This window comes from Cynocephalus volans, chromosome 11 (genome assembly GCF_027409185.1).
Source record: "Cynocephalus volans isolate mCynVol1 chromosome 11, mCynVol1.pri, whole genome shotgun sequence".
Taxonomy (NCBI): Eukaryota; Metazoa; Chordata; class Mammalia; order Dermoptera; family Cynocephalidae; genus Cynocephalus; species Cynocephalus volans.
This window is the reverse complement of record NC_084470.1, coordinates 91,451,072-91,469,491: the sequence shown is the minus strand read 5'-3', so window position 1 is coordinate 91,469,491 and position 18,420 is coordinate 91,451,072. Positions and strand designations below refer to the sequence as shown.

Here is an 18,420-nt window from a genome sequence, read left to right as displayed (position 1 = left end):
CTTCCTTCAAGGTTCAGCTTAGATGTCACTTCCTCCAGGAAGCCTTCCTGTGGCTCCCCTCATCATAGCAGCTATCACACCATGTGATCGTCCCTTGTATAACTGTCTGTGTCCCCACCACAGTGTGTATTGTATGAGAGCAGAGATCCTATATGTCTCCCACACAGTAGAGTTTCCCAGTATAGTACCTGGCATGTAACGACCTGCTCAGTGAATATTTAATGATGGAAGATACAGCTGTCCTCCTACCCCCAAATATACTCCCCAGATCCAAGGCAGTAGGACTATACCTCTCCCATTTTATCCTCCCGCACTTCCTTCTTCTCTTTTTTTCATCCCCGCACCCATGCATCCACCCATCCGTCTGACTGTATCCATTGATGCATTGATCTACTGATCCAGCTAGCCAGCCACACATTCACTCATTCATGCACGGAAATAGATATTGATACTTGCTGGGTACCAGCATCTCGGCTCTAGTACAGGGAATGTGACGTCAGGACTTCAGAGTATATGGCTTCAGGACTTTGCATTCTAATTGAGCCAAAATAGTCTCTAAATGTGAAAAATGAATAAATTAGAGATTTAGTTCTACAGAGAACATAGGCTACATAGAGTGTGGAGGTCAGACAGAAATTTTGGGACCTCTCTTTTCTTTTTATTGTCTGGGGCCTGCATTGGCCCAGGGTTTCACTTGTGCACAAATGCTGCAGGCAGAGGGCCGGCAGCGCCTAGGCGTGGCCCTGCCTGGGGAGCAGAGTAAGCACACGTGGACTGCATCGTGGAGGAGCTGTTTTCTAGTGACTGATCCTTATCCTGCTCCTGTGTGGCCTTTTATCAATGCTGTCACCTTCCAGATTGTCTGCCTTCTGCATTTAAATGAGGACTGTGCAGATGACACCTTCCTGTTGTCAGGGTCTGAGGCTCTGAGAAGATGCAGAAGGCAGTGTGTACACAGCAGAGGGCAGCGTGGTTACCAGAAAAGGCTGTGCCGAGAGTGAGAGACCCAGCCTCTGGTCTCAGCTCTGCCTGGCTTGCTGTGTGATGTTGGACGACACACTTGCTACTTTTGGGCCTCAGTTTCCTTCAATGAGGGGTTGGTACACCAAGATTTCTGTAGGACCTTCCGACTCTTACATCCTGAGAACCCATGAACCTGAACTCGGTCCAAGAATAGCAGTCTTAACTTACATGTCCCTATGAGGTCCTTGCCCAGACTTGCTCAAAGGAGCCCTCCCTGTTAGGATCTGGAGGGCTGCAAGGTGAACCCCTCACCTGGCATCATGTGGGGTGGGTGCCTCCGAGGGCCCTTCAGAGGTCCCAAATTCAGCAACTTGACCTCAGCTGAACTCCTGCACCCACCTCTCGTTCCCTGCCCCCAGCATGCTGCAGTTGTCAGCCAGCCCCTTTATGTCTGCAGTTCACAGAGCACTTTCCCCATCTGCCCACCCAACATCTGATCTTCACCAGGCAGGTGCAGAGTGGACAAGCCTCTTCTCGGTCACCCAGCAAGTGGTGGGAGGGTTAAGTCTCAAAATCAGGTCTCCTGAATCCCTGTGGCCTAGGGGATCCTTTCATCCCTATTTCATGGTTGGGGAAGGGGTGCCAGCAGGCAAAACAACCCTGTGCCCAGTAGGCTCTGGCTCTGGGGTTAGCCACCTTGGCATTGAAGCTTGGTTCTTCCATTTACCAACTTTTTCACCTCGAGAAGCTTACTGAACTGTTCTGGGTCATATTTTCCTCATCTGTAAAGCAGGAACCACACGGGATACCCATCTCATGGGGTTTTGTGAGAAATAAATGAGTTAATGTATGTAAAGTGCTTAGAACAAGGCTTGGCATGTAGTAAGTGCTCAATAAATGTTAGCTGCTATCAACCTTGTTATTGTTATCACACTGCTTTCCGGGACTGGGGTAGGGATTCGTTGAAATGCTCCTTCAGTGGGAGGGGATAATAGAAAGAGGTCTGCAAGGGCCAGCCTTTGCCTTGGCTCACTGGCTGAGTGTGGTGCTGACAACACGAAGTCAAGGGTCAGGATCCCCTTACTGGTCATCTTTTAAATAAATAAATAAATAAATAAGAGGTTTGCAAATTTTGAAGTATTAGATACATTTAAATATTATTTAATGTCTCCCGGACTGGCTATATTGAGCAGACTGTTCAAGGCTATCGAGCTAAAGGCCTTTCCTGCTGAAGCCCATGTTTCAGGTAATTAAATAAAGAACATGTCTAGACAATTCTGCATATAAATAGACTCATTTCAGAGAGGCCCCCAGGTAAGCTCTTTGGGCAATTGTCTAGCATTAGTCACTACGGGCAATTGAGTTCACTGTTATTCTTGGGATCAGGAATTAACCAGGGTGGTCAGGGCTGTGTTCTCCAAGCATGGGATTTTTGGAATGCAGTTTAGAGACTATTCTGGGAAGTCTGGCTTGTTAGAGAGCAGGAAGAGTACTCTGTGACTCAAAAACAGTAGAAAACTAGGCAAAGAAAAAAGAAAGAAAGAAAGAAACCAGGCAAAGGAAAATGTGGGAGGTGAGAATACCCAGCTGGATGCTGACTTTGAGTAAGTGGATGGATGATTGGACAGGAGGAGCTAGTTGCAAATAGAAATGCTTTCTCTTCCTCTGAAATTGCCAGCACAGATGACAGATGCGTGGTGAGATAAGCAGGCTCCAAAGCTGAAATAGAGAAAGAGGATGTAGCAGGAATCACTGAACCCAGAAAAGGTGGGATCCAGAAATGAACAGCACCAGCAATGTGATGGGGAAGCAAAGAAAGCAGGGGTGCCTGTGAGTGTGGAGGGACAGAGGAGGCATCGAGAAGGCGAAGGCACCCGGGGCCCTGGAGGCAGCTGCAGAAAGCAGTCCCAACTCAGAGCCACATTTTGTTCCTGGGAACCCATGGCATGGAGGTCACTGAAAATGGGCAACGGCTTTGGTTTCCTGTAAGCCTGCAGTTATTCCTTTTGGCCACTAGATGTCGGGAATGCGTTGATAGGTCAGGCTTTCTGGTCTGTTTGGAAATAAGCTTACTGGAACTGACATACTGAGTGGTGGAAATCAGCAAAAAGGGAGTTTCTAGGGGCTTTATGGCAACTACAAAGGAGAAAAATTGGGAGGAATGCAGAGAAGAGGTCTTTCCACCAAGACCCACAAAGAAAAGTTGACTGCACTTTTTATTCGTGCATTGTTTTGCAAGTTTGGGAGATTTTCAGGATGAAGGAAGGATGGAGAAACATGGGATAGGATACATTTTTTTTCCCGTTAGCTTATGTTTCCCGGAATTTGTAAGCATTTTCCTGAAGTCAGGTGAATAAGTTCAAGGATCTTAAACCCACAGCTCAAATCAAGAATGATGATAATGACAGTGGTGGTGGTGGCATCTAATCCTACATGTCTCTTACTATGTGGAAGGTATTTTCAGCCCTTTACAAAAATTAACTTCTTTAGTGGTCACAACAAACCTGTGAGGCGAGTGCTACTGTTATAGGTAATACAATAATATTACAGATGAGAGGCCAGAGGGGTTGTGTGACTTGTCCAAGGTCACACAGCTGGTGAATGGGAACATCGGGATTCAGCGCAGACATCTAGGTCCAGAATCCCTACTCTTGCCTACATGCTGTACGGTAGATGGTGCCCTATTGAGTCCTGGCTTATGGCAAAGAGAACTTTCTGAGCAACAGATCAATGCTGTGATTTAATGATAAAAATCACAGAAGAATTCCTCATTATAATAAACTCACTTCACAGTACTTCAGATGGGAATGAATAAGTTTATAAGGCTGGCCAGTGATTCCTTCTAAGTTGCGTGACTTAAAGGGCCTGGTCAGGCAGGAGCATATCCCTTCCCTGGGAGGAAGCCTTTGCCCTGTTGGTTGCTATAATTATCCAAACAACAGAAGAGGATGAACAAGCCTCAGGAGCCATGGATTCCAGAAACTTCTGTGTTTCTTAGCATGGAAAGGTGATCATAAACTTGATATTGCAAAAGAAAAGTGTACTTCTAGTTGGAGACTAGGAGACAAAATGCTGTAGGTTTGGGGCTACCCAGCCTGCTCCTAGGCTGCCCAAAATATTCACGTCTGCTGAGAAAATGTAATGAATTAAAGAAACAGTATGATATGTTAGAGAAAAGTGGTGGATTAAAAATCAGAGACCAGATTTCTAATCTGGCTAAAAATATACTTACTGTACATGTGACCGTCCATTTCACTCCTATAAATTCACCTAAGAGGAGTGAAAACATATGTCCACACAGAGAGTTGTAAGTGAACATTGATAGCAGCTTTATTCACAGTAGCCCCAACTATAAGCAACCCAGATAACTATCAGCATATGATCGGATAAACCAGTTGTGGTACAGCCATGCAATGGAATACTACTCAGCCATAAAAAAGAACTTTTGATACATACAGCACCATGGGTGAATCTCAAAAAATGATAGTAAGCGAAAGAGGGCAGATTAAAAAGAGTTTATGCATACGATTCTGTGTATATGGAGTTCTAGAACACACAAAACCAATCTATAGTGACAGAAAGCAAAGTGGTGATTGTCTGGGGCTGGAGTAGGGTTGGGGATTGGCTGCAGAGGGACATGAGGGATCTTTTTGGCATGATGGAAGTTTTATATTTCAATGTGGTACTGGCTACGTGGATGTAAAGTCTGGAGATCTTGCACTGAAACTTTTCCCCTCTGGGCCTCAGTTTCCCTACTTAAAAATTTGGTGGTTGGATTAGATGACATCTAGGATTTCTTCTGGACCAAAATTTTCCCTTGGTGTAACAATATCCGATTGTTATTATGGAAGTAGAGTAGCAAAGTGCAAATTTGCTTTATAGGAATTTTTTTTTATAGCCAAGGATGAGTTTATTCCAGTGAGCATAGAACATCTGTTGGGTTATCTAATAATACTATTTTTGCGGGCAGAGCCATTTGCAGACCTGTTTTACTTAAGGAAACAGCTGAGAAAATGATTTGTTTGTGAGTAAGAAGGATGTTCCCCATGGAAGTCCCATTAGCACATTAGGAGGGGCTTTCCCATTGACACTGGGAAGAGGGGGGAGGGACACAAGAGTCACTGCTGGCAGGGCTAGAGGGGACAGCTGAGGAAGGGCCACACTTGCCATATCACCTCTGAGAACTCCCACTTGTTTGGGGGCTGGGGTTATCCTATTAAATTTCCCCTGTGCTAGGCTGTGCTAGTACTTAGTAAGGACTTAATGATGCTGATGATGGTAATGGTGATGATGGTGATGATGATGGTGGTGATGGGGATGATGGTTATGGTGGCAGTGGCGGCGGCAATGGTGTTGGTGGTGATGGTGGTGTTGTTGGTGATGGTGGTGGTGGTGGTGATGGTGAAGCTTCTACTGGTGTTAATCATCATCATTTCAGTCCTCAGAGAGTTTGTGCAAAAGTAATGAAATGTGGGTGCTCAGAGTGTGTCGTGGGAAGAGGGCAGGGACAGATCTGACTGGAGTGCGGAACTCAGGAGGGCCGGGAGCAATAGAGCTGGCCATGCTGGGCCATAGCAGGCTGCTGATTTCTCGCACTCGTGTGCCCCAGGTCATGAAAACCTACCACATGTACCACGCAGAGAGCATCAGTGCAGAAAGCAAGCTGAAGGAGGCTGAGAAGCAGGAGGAGAAGCAGTTCAACAAGTCGGGAGACCTCAGCATGAACCTGCTCCGGCATGAGGACCGGCCCCAGCGCCGCAGCTCTGTGAAGAAGATTGAGAAGATGAAGGAGAAGGTGAGTGGGGTCCAGGCTGGGAGAGAGTGGCGGCGGGGCACGAGGGGGAGGCCATAATCTCGGCTCACAGCCTTAGCCTCCCTCTTGTTCCTCGGCACCCCCAGGGGCCTTACATGGATCGATGCTACCAGCATCTGCTCTCTTGGAGGTCGGTGTCATGGAGGAGGCAGGGCTGGCCCCTGCTACCCTGGTTAGGCCTGGCCTAGGTGAGGGTCGACAGGCAGTGACGAGATCACGCCCAGCAAGCACATTTTCAGATGGGCAGGTATCGTCAGGCATTAGTGGGGGCAGAGGCCAATTTGGTGGCTGGGGGTGGAGAGGGAGGGAGCTGATGGGGACTGAGTGTGTCCCTACAAGAGAGAACAGCACTGGGCTACCAACCAGCACCTGGGAACCTAAGGAAGAACCCATTCTGAAATTGCCATTGACATTGCCATGCCAAAGACAAGCCATTTAGAATCACTGTGTATCAGTGCTAGAAAAATCCTTTAGTAGGGCGTGGTGGCAGGAGTCTAGCTTTGGAGTCAGACAGATGGGTTTTGAAAATGCCATCTTTACAATACCTCTCTTAGCCTCAGTTTTCAAATCTGACAGGGATGAGAAACAAATCTCATCTCTCATGTGAACTCTGGTCGATTGGTAGTGGCTGCCCAGACAGAGCGCTGTGTTGAGGTTTGTAAAGCCCTACCCAGGCTTAGTTAAAAACAACATTGTGATCATTTAATGATGTCTACCATGGCCAGAGAATTTTGAGGGGCAGTACATATGGTACTTTTTGTCATCCTAAACTAGGTGACAAAAAATTCCTTTCTTAAAAGGCTATGATTTTCTTATTATCTCCGTATTCATTCATTCTGTGCAATTAGCAAACTTTCCCAAGCTCTTTCCATGGACTGGACATTGTACCAGACATTTATTTGGATTTCTATGAGTCTAGTTCTATGATTATATAATCCTTTAGCTCTAAAAATTATAGAAGCATGGATGGGAACAAAACCCAACAGGACCTGAGTAAGCTAAAAAAGTAACTGGAGGCATGTAAAATCCTAGGGTAATTTCTGAAGCAAAGAAAACCACAATAATAAGGAAGTAACTCAATTTAAAAATGGGCAAAGGATTTGAGTAGAAATTTCTCCAGATAACATAGACAAGTGGCCCATAAGTACATGAAAAAATGCTCAGCATTACTAGTGATTAAGGCAATGCAAATCAAAGCCATAATGAAATAATGCTTCACCCGCACTAGGGTGCTAGAGTCGGAAAGGCAGACAATAGCGAGTGTTGGCAAAGGTGTAGAGAAACTAGAATGTCTGCAAACAGCTGGAGGGAATGTAAATGGATCTATCACTTTGGAAAGCAATCTGGTAGTTCCTCAAAATGTTAAACATAGACTAAGTTATTATGTGACTCAATAATTCCACTCCTAGGTGTCTACCCAAGAGAAATTAAAACTTAAGTCCATATAAAACTTGTACAGGAATGTTCGTAGCAGCCTTATTCATAATAGCCAAAAGATGGAAAACAACTCAAACGTTCATCTACTGATGAACAGATGGGTAAAATGTGGTCTATCCACACAACAGAATAATGTTCAGCCCAAAAAAGGAATGAAGTACTAACACATGCCACAACGTGGATGAGCCTTGAAAACAGTATGCTCAGTGAAGAATCCAGTCACAAAAGAGCACATATTGTTTGTCGTGTTCATATGAAATGTCCAGAATAGACAAATTTGTGGAGATAGAAAGTAGATGATTGGTTTCTAGGGGCTGAGCAAGAGGAGAATGGGAGTGACTGTTAATGGGTTCAGGGTTTCTTTCTGGGGTGGTGAAAATATTCCAGATAGTGATGATGGTTGTACAACTCTGTGAGTATAGTGAAAAAAAACAGCAGGCAGGGAATTATAGGATGATGACATGGGTGGAAACGTAGAGGGGTACTGGCTGGGAGTCTAGAGACTAATTTTTGGTTTAGAGTTGTGTGCTGATTAGCTGCTTGGCTCTTGGACAAGCCACTTCTCTTCAGTTCTCATTTCCTCACCTACAGAATAGATGAGTTCAACTATGATACCTTTAAAAGATCCTTTCCAGGCATAAAATGTTATGAGTCCATGAAGGGCTGAAAATGGTCTCAGGGTCATAGTGGGCCAGTGGAAACGGTCCAGGAGTACCAAAACTCCCTGTGGAGGTTGAGTGCATGGCTGGTATTGGATGTCACCAAGAGATATCTATTTCTGGAAGCTCCCAGAGTAAAAAGATCTTGGAGAAAAATCAGAGGAGATCTCTGAAGAAAATTAAAAGGGTGACAATGAGTGCAGCTTTACTAAAAAGCTAGAACTCCATGTGGGATAAGAAAGGTTTAAGAGTGTCTAGGTGAAGGAGGAGAACGCTGTTTCTTTAAGGAGACCTGTCTTGTTACCCAGCAGTGGGACTTATCAGTCTGAAAGCAGCAGGGGCAGCTCCCTGACCCACTTACTCTTTCTTGCTTGCTGCTCAGGCTGGCCCAGAACAGAAGCAGCTCCCCGAGGGGCAGCTGTGCAGGCCACCTCTGGCTGCCTCCCCCGCCTCTCCCCGCCACTCACGTCCAGACAGCCGTCTCCCTTCCTCTCTCCCTCTCTCCTGTCCTTCAGCGAGAATCACCCACTGCCTGCCTTGTGGGACTGTTCTGTCTCAGTGCTGCAGACCTGTCAGGCAACCAGCAGGGCGATTAAGTCCCTGACTGCATGGAGTTTACTTTCTAGTGAGGGACACCCACAACCAACAAGTAAACAAGGTGGTGCAATGTGCTTAAGAAGGGAAGCAGAGCAGGGCAGGGAGTCAGAGGGAGTGGGGTCGTGGAGATGCTGGGGGCATGACAAGGTTGTCGTCAAAGGCTGATAGGACCATGTGACCTTGGTAAGGACCCCAATGATGTGAAGGAGCAGACCACGTAGAGTTTTGGGAGGACAGCCTGCAAGGCGGAGGGAGCAATGGGTCAGAAGTCCTCGGAGTAGGAATGAACTTGGCCTTCTAAAGTATGGGCCAAGGAGGCTGGGCAAGTGAGGGGCAGCACAGAGGCAGCTGGGCTCGAGAAGTGGCAGGGGCCAGTTCATGGAGTGTGAAGCCCCCCGTGCCATTATGAGCAGTTTGGGAAGCCATCAGAGGGTGTTGAGTAGGGGTCTTATGTATGTCCCACCCTGGTAGAGACCATCAAAAGGCTGCTGCTTGCCAAATAGTGCTGGCGCTGGCTGTGCAGGTGCAGTGTAAGGTGAGCTTCTGAGGACAGGGTCCAAGTCTTCCTCAGCACAGGGAGGCATTCCACAGGTGTGGAGGGATTGAATGGCAGGAAGTTACCATGAAGAAAAATCACACATCCCTCCCATAAATGGCTCAGCTCTTACATCTACTCGGTTCTTCTTCCAGAGGCAGGCAAAGTATTCCGAGAATAAGCTGAAATGCACAAAGGCCCGGAATGACTACTTGCTGAATCTGGCAGCCACCAATGCAGCTATAAGCAAGTACTACATTCACGACGTCTCCGATCTCATCGATGTGAGCACTGTGGGGAGTCTGGGACTGATCAGGGCCCATACCCGGCTGGCACATACCATCAGCTGAAGGAGCCTTTGTCCTTGGTCGATGTGCTGGGTGGCTGTGGTCTTTTGAGCCCTGCTGGAGGAAAGGGCAGTGAGCCTTTGGGACCTGGGCAATGCATATTGCTCACAGTTTTACTTTCAGGAGTGGGAGGTGGGCCTCTGGTGGCCCCTACATGATTGGCTTGGGCAGTCACATATTCATCACCAACTTCCCTCCTCTACACCAGGTGTTTGCTGGGTTTGAGGGGTACAGGGGTGAATCTTACACAGTTCATGCCTTGGAGGTAAAGGAGATGTTAATATGTTCAGTGTCCCTACGTCCAGTCAGCCAGACACACATACATGGAGAGGGACTAGCAAATGAGACAGAATTACACAGACCAGCCTTATGTGGGGGTGCTATCTTGGGAGAAATCAGGCAGTTAAACAAATAGAGAATGGAACACTGACTCCCGAATACCAGCTGTGCAGGACACGCTGGAGGGACAGCTGGGCTTGGAGAAAGTACACTGTGAGCGGCAGCCTCAGGGAGGGCTTCTGCGTCATCTAAGCATGAGCCAGGACTATGTCCCTTGTCTCCCCCTTCCTGCACAGATGGGATCTGGCCTGGTAGATGCTCAGTAAAGGTTCAGTTCAGTACTGGTTAATGGATCCTTTTCCTGTGGCCTTAGTGTATCCTGTCGGGAAGTCAGAGGGCCACTGTTTTTCCCCTGGACATAGAGAGGGACCCATTGTCACCATCCCAAGGAAACAGAGCTGCCCAGCTTCCAAATACCTGAGGCCAAACCCCTCCTCTTTCCTGCCTTTCATCCTTCCATTTTGCTCATTCAGCCCTTTCATTCATGCATTTACCAAATATTTACTGAGCACTTACTATGGTCTAGGATTTCAAGTGCAGCTGTGGGCAGGAGCCAACACATCTGAGCTCATGGAACTTACCCTGCAGAAGACATGTTAATAGGCAATTGTAGTGCCACGTGGTGGGGGTCACAGGGAGAGAGATGGAGGGGAATGTGGACCCCCAGAGGAGGGACACCTGACACAAACTCTGATGGGGAGGACATCAAGGAAGGCTTCCTGGAGGAAGTGACCTCTAAATGATATCCTGAAGGAAGAGTATTCCAGGCAGATGGGATGCACGTCTAGAGATGGGGAAGAACGTGGTGAATGTGGGGAGCCTAGAGAAGGTCTGCTATTGCCCAAATCCCAACACCAACTCCCTCTGAGGGTTTTGGGGTGGTTTGTGCAGTAGGATTCCAAAGCGCATCAGGGCCTCCAGGATGGAAGGTTTGGCCACGGAACAGGAGGTGGTGGTAAGTCACGGTTCTAATCCAAACCCTTCTCTTGTTGCTCCTTCCCAAGTGCTGTGATTTGGGCTTTCATGCCAGCCTGGCCCGCACCTTCCGGACCTACCTCTCAGCCGAATACAACCTGGAGACCTCTCGGCACGAGGGGCTGGATGTCATCGAGAATGCAGTGGACAACCTGGATTCCCGCAGTGATAAGCACACTGTCATGGACATGTGCAACCAGGTCTTCTGCCCTCCACTTAAATTTGAGTTCCAGCCCCACATGGGGGATGAGGTAGGTTTCTCCCAGGAGCCTGTGCTTGCGGCTGCTTCTGTCTGCTCTCTCGTGTGCCCCCAGAACATCAGCCCTGGTTGCATGTGCAGGATGTCCATCTCAGAGACCTGGGGTCAAGTTCTTGGTTCATGTGCTTCCGCAGCTGAGGAATTCACCACTCATACCCTGATCTAGCTGTCCCCCACCTGCAGAATTGCAGGACTGTGGCTTCCCTTAAAAGCCCTCCCAGGTATGTCGAGAAGAGCCCAAGGGAGCCCCCTCCCAGTCTGCACAACAGAGTCTCACATTCTTCCCTCAGATGCCTGGTGACCACGGGAAGGCTGGGTCTCACCACAGCCACTCTGGCTGGCACCACCTGCCTTCGTCCAATGCTGTAGCCCTTGACACACCAGACCCCTGAGTTTCCTTCAGTGCTTGTACTGCTCAGATCCTTGCTATGTTTTGAAAAAAAAATAAATGGGGAGAAGGCACTTGTCACTGGCCCTAATATAGCACTACTAGTTACCCAAGGTTCACGAAATTGTTTATGCAAACAGCTCCCTGAGCTTTTCTGTGTCCTTCCTCCCTCTGGGCATTGGGAGGACCTAGATCAAAGTGTGCCAGAACCAGCCAGCCTCTGCATCCCAGTGGGAGCCCAGCTGGACCATCCAGGGCACCTGCTTGGAGGGGAGCGACACGGAGGCATCTCAGAAGATGGTATTTGCTGGACCCTCTGAACGGCTGTGCCCACTTTCTTCATTCGCAAGAGAGAGGCCTTCTGCAGGGCTACACACTGCTCCTGCCCCTCCCTCTGCCCTCAGGTCCAGCCCTTTTAGCCCATCACCTGGATCTGAAAATTCTGGCCTCATGGTTACCATGGTGACTGTGAAGATTGGGTTGCCTAGTTAGAGGTAAATAGCTTTGTGGATAGAGCCCTGCTGTCCCTTATGATCTTAGCTGTGTTCCTTGAAGGGGTGAGGTCATAAGGCATTCCAGGCAGCCCAGCCCACAGGTAGTAATAGTGTCCTGATGGAAAGATATAGGGAGAACAGTGTTTCTCTTGATTCTTTCCCTGCTCCACCCTCACCCAGTCAACTGAGGCAGAAGAGCTGTGGGAGGGCAGACCTCGCAGGTGCCTTTCTGCTTCTGCAGCATCTTCCTTGGGGTGACGGGAACACCCCACTGTTATTTTTCAGTCGTTGTCCTTTCCATTGGCTTCTCTTAGGTGATTGATTGCTTTCCTGCCACAGCTTCCTGCCCTGAAGTTACCGAATTAGTTTTGCTTAATGAGATTTTGTTAAAGCTCTTTGTAAACCCGCAAGTGCTGCACAAACGTGGAAGATCACAACTGAGGGGCCACACCTGGTAATGGCAAGAGGGTGGACTTTGGTGTAGGAAGACCCTGGCTCCCATCAGGCATGGCCATTGCTATGTATGAGCTGTATGACCTTGGGCAGGTCACTTAACCTTTCTGAGCCTCTTTCCTCAGCAGGTCATTTAACCTCCCGCTCCTACCCTCCCACCCCCCACCACTACCCTAGCTCCACACAGGTGAGGAAGACACTGAGCAACACCGGATGGTGGCTGTTATTCCTGCAGGTGTGCCAGGTCAGTGCTCAGCAGCCGGTCCAGACGGAATTGCTCATGCGGTACCACCAGCTGCAGTCCAGACTGGCCACGCTAAAGATAGAGAATGAGGAGGTGAGTGAGCCCTCTGCCTGGCTTGTCCTGGGGAGTCCATGCTTGCCCTGCAGTGCCTAAGAGATGATGGTTCATCTGCAAGGTGGAATATTACACAACCATGAAAACCACACACACCCCAAGGATTTTTAATGGCCTGGGGGAATGCTCACAAGATGTTAAGTTAAAGAAAAACAAAGAGGAAGTAGGACTCTATGTTCAGTATTATCATAACTAGGGTAAACTAAAGTATGTGTATATGTCTCTGTGCATATGCACAGACAGAGAAAAAAGACTGCAGAGAAATACTTCATAATGTTAATAGTGTCTGGATTGTAGGATTAAAGGAGGTTTCTTATTGACTTCTTTATGCCTTTTTTTGTTTTATGCAATGAGTTCTGTTTTTATTATCAGAAATAATAGTAGGTATTTTAAATTACACTGTGATGTAAACAACCCAGGGCACACTAAACGTGTCATGGATGCTGAGCTCCAGGGAGTGGGTCAGTGCTACCATGCCCAGCATTCCTGCCAAGCAGCTGGGTGGCCCAGGATTGCCACTAGGTGGGTACAAACAGAAATACCAGCTGTGGAGGTTCCATTCTGTTGTGGACTGAAGAGACCAGACAGAAAACATCCTATTCCTATCTGGACAATGTCAACCAACTGGAGGCCCCTGGAGAAAGGCCACCAGGATGTAGGGAGTTGTGGGCAGGTTTGTCCTTGAGAAGTGCTGTCATGGGGGGAGGTGGGACAACATGGTCCTGGTCTTCAAATCTCCAGAGGGCTCTCCTTGGCAGAGAGGACAGGCTTGCCTTGTGTCTCCACAGATGACAGACCTGGGACAAACAGGAGACAGATTGTAGCTCAGGATGATAATGAATCAAAGCAGTCCCTGGGGCGGGGGGGGGGGGGGGGGTTACATGGAGACAAATTATGTATTTGTTTTTCAAACCCGACAAGAGACAGGAGATGAACGGAGGGTTTTGTTTCTTTATGTATGGCCTACATCTTCTCCCAAAGGATTTTACATTGTTCACATGGAACAGTATGTGGATTGTAATGTTAATGGCATTTAAATTGGAAATCAGGGCCACAGAAGGGGAATGAAGCAAATGTCCCTCCATCTGGGCTGTGGACGGGCTTGGATGTGCTTATTTTGAGCCTGAGCTTCCTGTCAATGTTAGAAAGGAGAATTCACTCATTCATTCATTTCTTCATTCAACAAGTATTTATTCAAGTAATATTTGTTCAGGTATTCATTGAGCACATACTATGTACTAAACATTGTTCTAGACAGAGAATAAAGTGGACATGACAACATAGTACATCCTCTCGTGGGACTTCTATTCTAGTGAGAAAAGACATAAAAATTAAAACAGAAACAAGCCAGCCAGTACATGACTGAGCATGGAAAATATTACACAGTGATAGGCACAAAGTTAAGACATTGGGGGGCCTGATGTCACCAAGAGGTGACATTTAAACTGAGTTCTCGGTCACAAGAAAGTGACTTTGAGTGATAATAATTTTACAATAAATGTAGATGCAGTTTTCCCCTGACTGTTTTTGGAAATTCCCTCCACCCAAACACAGAGCCTGCCATTAGATACAATTCAGTGGAGGGGTGTCGTGAGGGCGGGGTTCAGCGCCTGCCTGCGGAGCCTTCCTGTGGTCCCGCTGGACTCCAGGAGACAAGTCGAAGTCCTGGCTAAACTGCGCGTGCCTCAGTGACTGTCTTACTTGGGCTTCTCTTGTCTCAGCGAGGCTTGTGATAGGAGGCGGGCAGCAGATAGCTGGAGAGTTCATCCAATAAGGGTGGCTGCCCACTGTTACCCAGACTTTGTCCCCACCCTCCTCGAACGAAGAGAACGAGAGAGTAACTCCAGTGTTGTCCCTACTCAAGGGGCCGCCTCCCACTGGAGGAGCTAGATTGAGGCCACATAATCAGGCCAAGAGAAACAAACCTCGAAACCCGAGTTCCTCTTTCCTCACATCATTCTCCAAGGTTCTTTCTGGCAGAAGCAATACGATAAAATGGCTTTAGACTGGGCAACCTGGCTTCTAGCCCCAGCCGGATGTGCGATCCTGGGCCAGTGACTAATTTGCCTTAATTTCTATATTGATATAATGAGAATGATTATCTTTAGGTTTAGGTTCTGCTTATATCCTAGAGACTTTATGTGAAAGAAATAAGTGACAGTTGAAAAAAAGACTGAGGCCGAGCCCATGGCGCACTCGGGAGAGTGCAGCACTGGGAGTGCAGCAACGCTCCCGCCGCGGGTTCGGATCCTATATAGGAATGGCCGGTGCACTCACTGGCTGAGTGCCCGTCACAAAAAAGACAAAAAAGAAAAAAAGACTTTGAAGTGTTAAAGGCGTTATGAGATCAAGGGATTTTTGTCAATATCCTCTGTTTCCCCAGGTCAGAAAAACCCTGGATGCCACCATGCAGACCTTACAGGACATGCTGACCGTGGAAGACTTTGATGTCTCCGACGCCTTCCAGCACAGTCGATCTACAGAGTCCATAAAATCGGCTGCCTCTGAGACCTACATGAGCAAGATCAATATTGCCAAAAGGAGAGCCAACCAGCAGGAAACAGAAATGTTTTATTTTACGGTAAGTGGCATCTTGGACCCAGAACCCACTGTCTGCTGACCTGCTGGCAGTGACTTTTGGGGAGAAGCCTGAGCTACTGAGAACCGGCAAAACCACATGGGCCCATTAGACTTAAGACTACCAACATGCTTTTAAAATTATGTTGCCTGGCTTGCTTTCCCGAAATGCAGAAAGTGAATTACCAATGGGTAGCATTAGCATTGATCTTGGGTGGTGGTTAATAAAACTTTCCTGCTCTAGGAAAAACCAGAGAGTTCTATTCAGTCGGGTTAGAGGAAAATGGCGAAGGGAATCAGGTGCAAGCCCCAAGTAGCAGCCCTTAAGTTATGTGAGTGGATTATTGTGGTGAGTTGTCTTAAATTTCGTTGTGGGCTTTGCAAACAATGTCCTCAGCAATCCAAGCAAATTGCTCATGAGTTGCTAGCCCTTTGTGTAAAAATCCCAGATTAGTTACCTTCGTTTTGGCCAGGGGCAACAAGGAACAAGGAGAAGGGAAATCGGGGCTTTAGTTCAACATGCGTCTGTTGAACATAGAATATTAGGGTTGTATAGGGCCTTAAATCTTCCATCTGATGCTTGATTCTGTTCAGCCATATCCCTGCCAATAGGTCATCCAGACTGTGCTTGAATGCCACCAGGAGTGAAAGCTCCCTCCTTCCCAGAATAGCTCCTTTATTTGGATTGGACTGGCTTTGGATATTGTTTTCCTTTATCTTTGTTATCTTCAAAAACCTCCCTCTGCTAGGATCTCTGGCCATTGATCTTGATTCTGTTCCTGGAGCAACCCAGAGCGAGGCTGATTCTATATGACAGTCTTTCTCATGGTTGCAGGGGGCTGAGTTTTCATTTCTCCAGTCTAATGTATCTGATTCTTTCAGTTCCACTTCATGAGCTTTTGTTTTGAGTAGCTCAGCATTCTAGTGACTCCCTCCTGAACAGGTTCCATTTGTTGATGCCTCTTCTAAAGCGAGAGTCCAGCAGTGGTCTGAGCAGACAGAATAGAGCAAAATTTTTATCCCTTCCATACTAGGTACTATACTCCTATTCAAACATCCTAAAATCATATTCTTTTTTTTTTTTTTTTGGTTATTTTAAAGCTAATATCCATTAAATCTCTCTTCCCCATGTGCCGCCATTACCGGGCCTCCATCCTCGTAAAGGCTGTGTAGGCGTTGTCTTGGGTAGGACTTACGTTTATCACCAGTTGGATCTCCTCTTGATGGATTAAATTCATGGTTCCAGTCTGTCACCATCCTGATCCGGTTATTCAACACATGCCATCTCTTCAGACCCTGTATCATCTGCAAATTCAGTGAGCATGGCTTCTATACCTTAAAGCTGTCAATAATAAAAACTAATGGATATGCCAGGGCTGAGGCTGAAGACAGACTTGTTAAACATATGCAACTAGGCTGATATTGGTTGGATGGACTGTGGTCATTTAACCCACCGCAATCCCACCCAGCTCTAATATCCAGCTCCATCTTGGGACAGGCCTTGTCAGATCCCTCATTGAAAACCAATAGTTGACGCATTCTGCATTTCTTCCAAGTGCTCTTTGACCTCGTCAGGGAAGAAGACAAGGCTGATCTTAATGAATCTGCCCACGCGCATTCCTGACGTTCACCACTGCCACCGGGGGCCTGCTGAGTTCACGGCGAGGATTCGTGGTTAGGAAGATGAGCCAGGAGAGCATTGCCCCTCCACCTGTCTTCAATGGGGGGAGATGCTGGTGTCAGAGATCCTCATCTACAGGTTGAATTGGGGGTGTCTGGAGCTTCCATGGCTTGTTCCTCTTCGCCCTTGTCTCAAGTGTGCTGGCTGGGACAGTAGAGTGGGTTTCTTTGTAAGAAACTAGCTGGTAGATTTGGGGCAATCACATCTACTTCCTTGATGTCATTCTCAGAGCTCTTGTAATGGCTGTTCCCTCTGCTTGCAAAGCTCCTTCCTGCAGGTCCCCACACAGCCCCTTCTCACCTCCCCAGGCCTGGGCTCAAATGTCCTCTTTGCAGTGAGGTTTTCCCAGGCTCCCAATCCACTGTTCTTGCTTTATTTCTATCCATAGCATTCACCACCATCTGGCCAACTGGCATTTTACTATTTTTGTTCATTTATTGTCTCTTTGCCCTCTCATGAGGGTGGGAATTCAGCTAAATTTCTCAGCACCTGTTCCATAACAGGCACAGCTATAGGCACTGGGAATCCAGAAGTGGGTCCCACCCCACTGCAGCCTGCATTGCAGTCCAGCAAAGGCGCGCGCAGCGGGGGTCCGGGCTCCTGTTTGGGCGGTGCAGGGCGGGGGCGGGGGAGGAGAGCTGGTCCCCGTGAGGAGGCATGGCTGAGGCCCAGATCGAGCTTGGGGCAGCTGGATGTGTTTCTGTTCTGGATAGTACTCCATCCCTCAGCACTGCTCTGAAGTAAAGTATGCCGAGCCTGGCAAGGGCTCTGAACGAGAAGGCAACCTGGAGCTGGCCCTGGCCCCCTGTGCTTTCTGTGGAACCTTGGGCACATCACTTCCCTGTGGCAGCCTGGCTCGTCTCATCTGTACAAGGAGGAAAACGTATCACCCAATGCAGTTTGGGGGTATTTTAATAGGGAAGTCTCTCAGTTAGATGAAAGAAAAACTTGTCCTGAGGCTCCTCTCTGACCTATCCAGTAAGGCTCTCTGGTCTCAGCTGTGGGGCCGCTGGGATGGTTCCCATCTTTATTGCTGTTGTCCGGAAGCGCAGCTGAGCTTTGTTGAATATAGAAGCCCTTTGCTCTATATAGAAGCCCTTTGCTCTGTGCTCAGCGCAGCCCTCACCTGACGAAAGCAGCTCTCACTGCTCCCGTTCTCCCTGGGCTTTCTTTGTGCTCCCAAACCCTGACCTGCAAGGCCTGGAGCCCTCCAAGGTCTGGCAGCTGCGTTTGGCAGAGCTGGAGATCTGAATAGAGAAAAGCAAAGGAGCAGATGCAGAGGCTTCTCTTTTCCCCACACAGGGTCCCTGAGTCTCTAAGAATGATCTGACCTCCCATTGACCTCCTTGTCCCAGAGGTGAGTTCCAGAGGTGGAGATCCCATTACTTGGCCCTGTAATCTATATATTCCTTGTGCCTTATGTCTTACAGAAATTTAAAGAATATGTGAATGGCAGTAACCTTATCACCAAGCTACAGGCCAAGCATGACTTACTCAAGCAGACCTTGGGCGAAGGTGAGTCAGGTGGGAGAGGCCCACCAGGAG

At 47.9% G+C, this 18,420-nt stretch overlaps 1 protein-coding gene across 2 annotated transcripts in view; it reads left to right on the top strand.

Moving 5' to 3' along the window:
- SRGAP3 (SLIT-ROBO Rho GTPase activating protein 3) overlaps positions 1 to 18,420 on the top strand; it is a 229,785-nt gene that overhangs the window by 154,441 nt on the left and 56,924 nt on the right. For both annotated transcript variants that reach the window (XM_063114225.1, XM_063114223.1), the window contains exons 5-10: positions 5,573 to 5,758; positions 9,160 to 9,288; positions 10,695 to 10,916; positions 12,495 to 12,596; positions 15,001 to 15,198; positions 18,306 to 18,390. In XM_063114225.1, the coding sequence (XP_062970295.1) occupies positions 5,573 to 5,758; positions 9,160 to 9,288; positions 10,695 to 10,916; positions 12,495 to 12,596; positions 15,001 to 15,198; positions 18,306 to 18,390 (922 nt within the window). The remainder of the gene's footprint in view (positions 1 to 5,572; positions 5,759 to 9,159; positions 9,289 to 10,694; positions 10,917 to 12,494; positions 12,597 to 15,000; positions 15,199 to 18,305; positions 18,391 to 18,420) is intronic.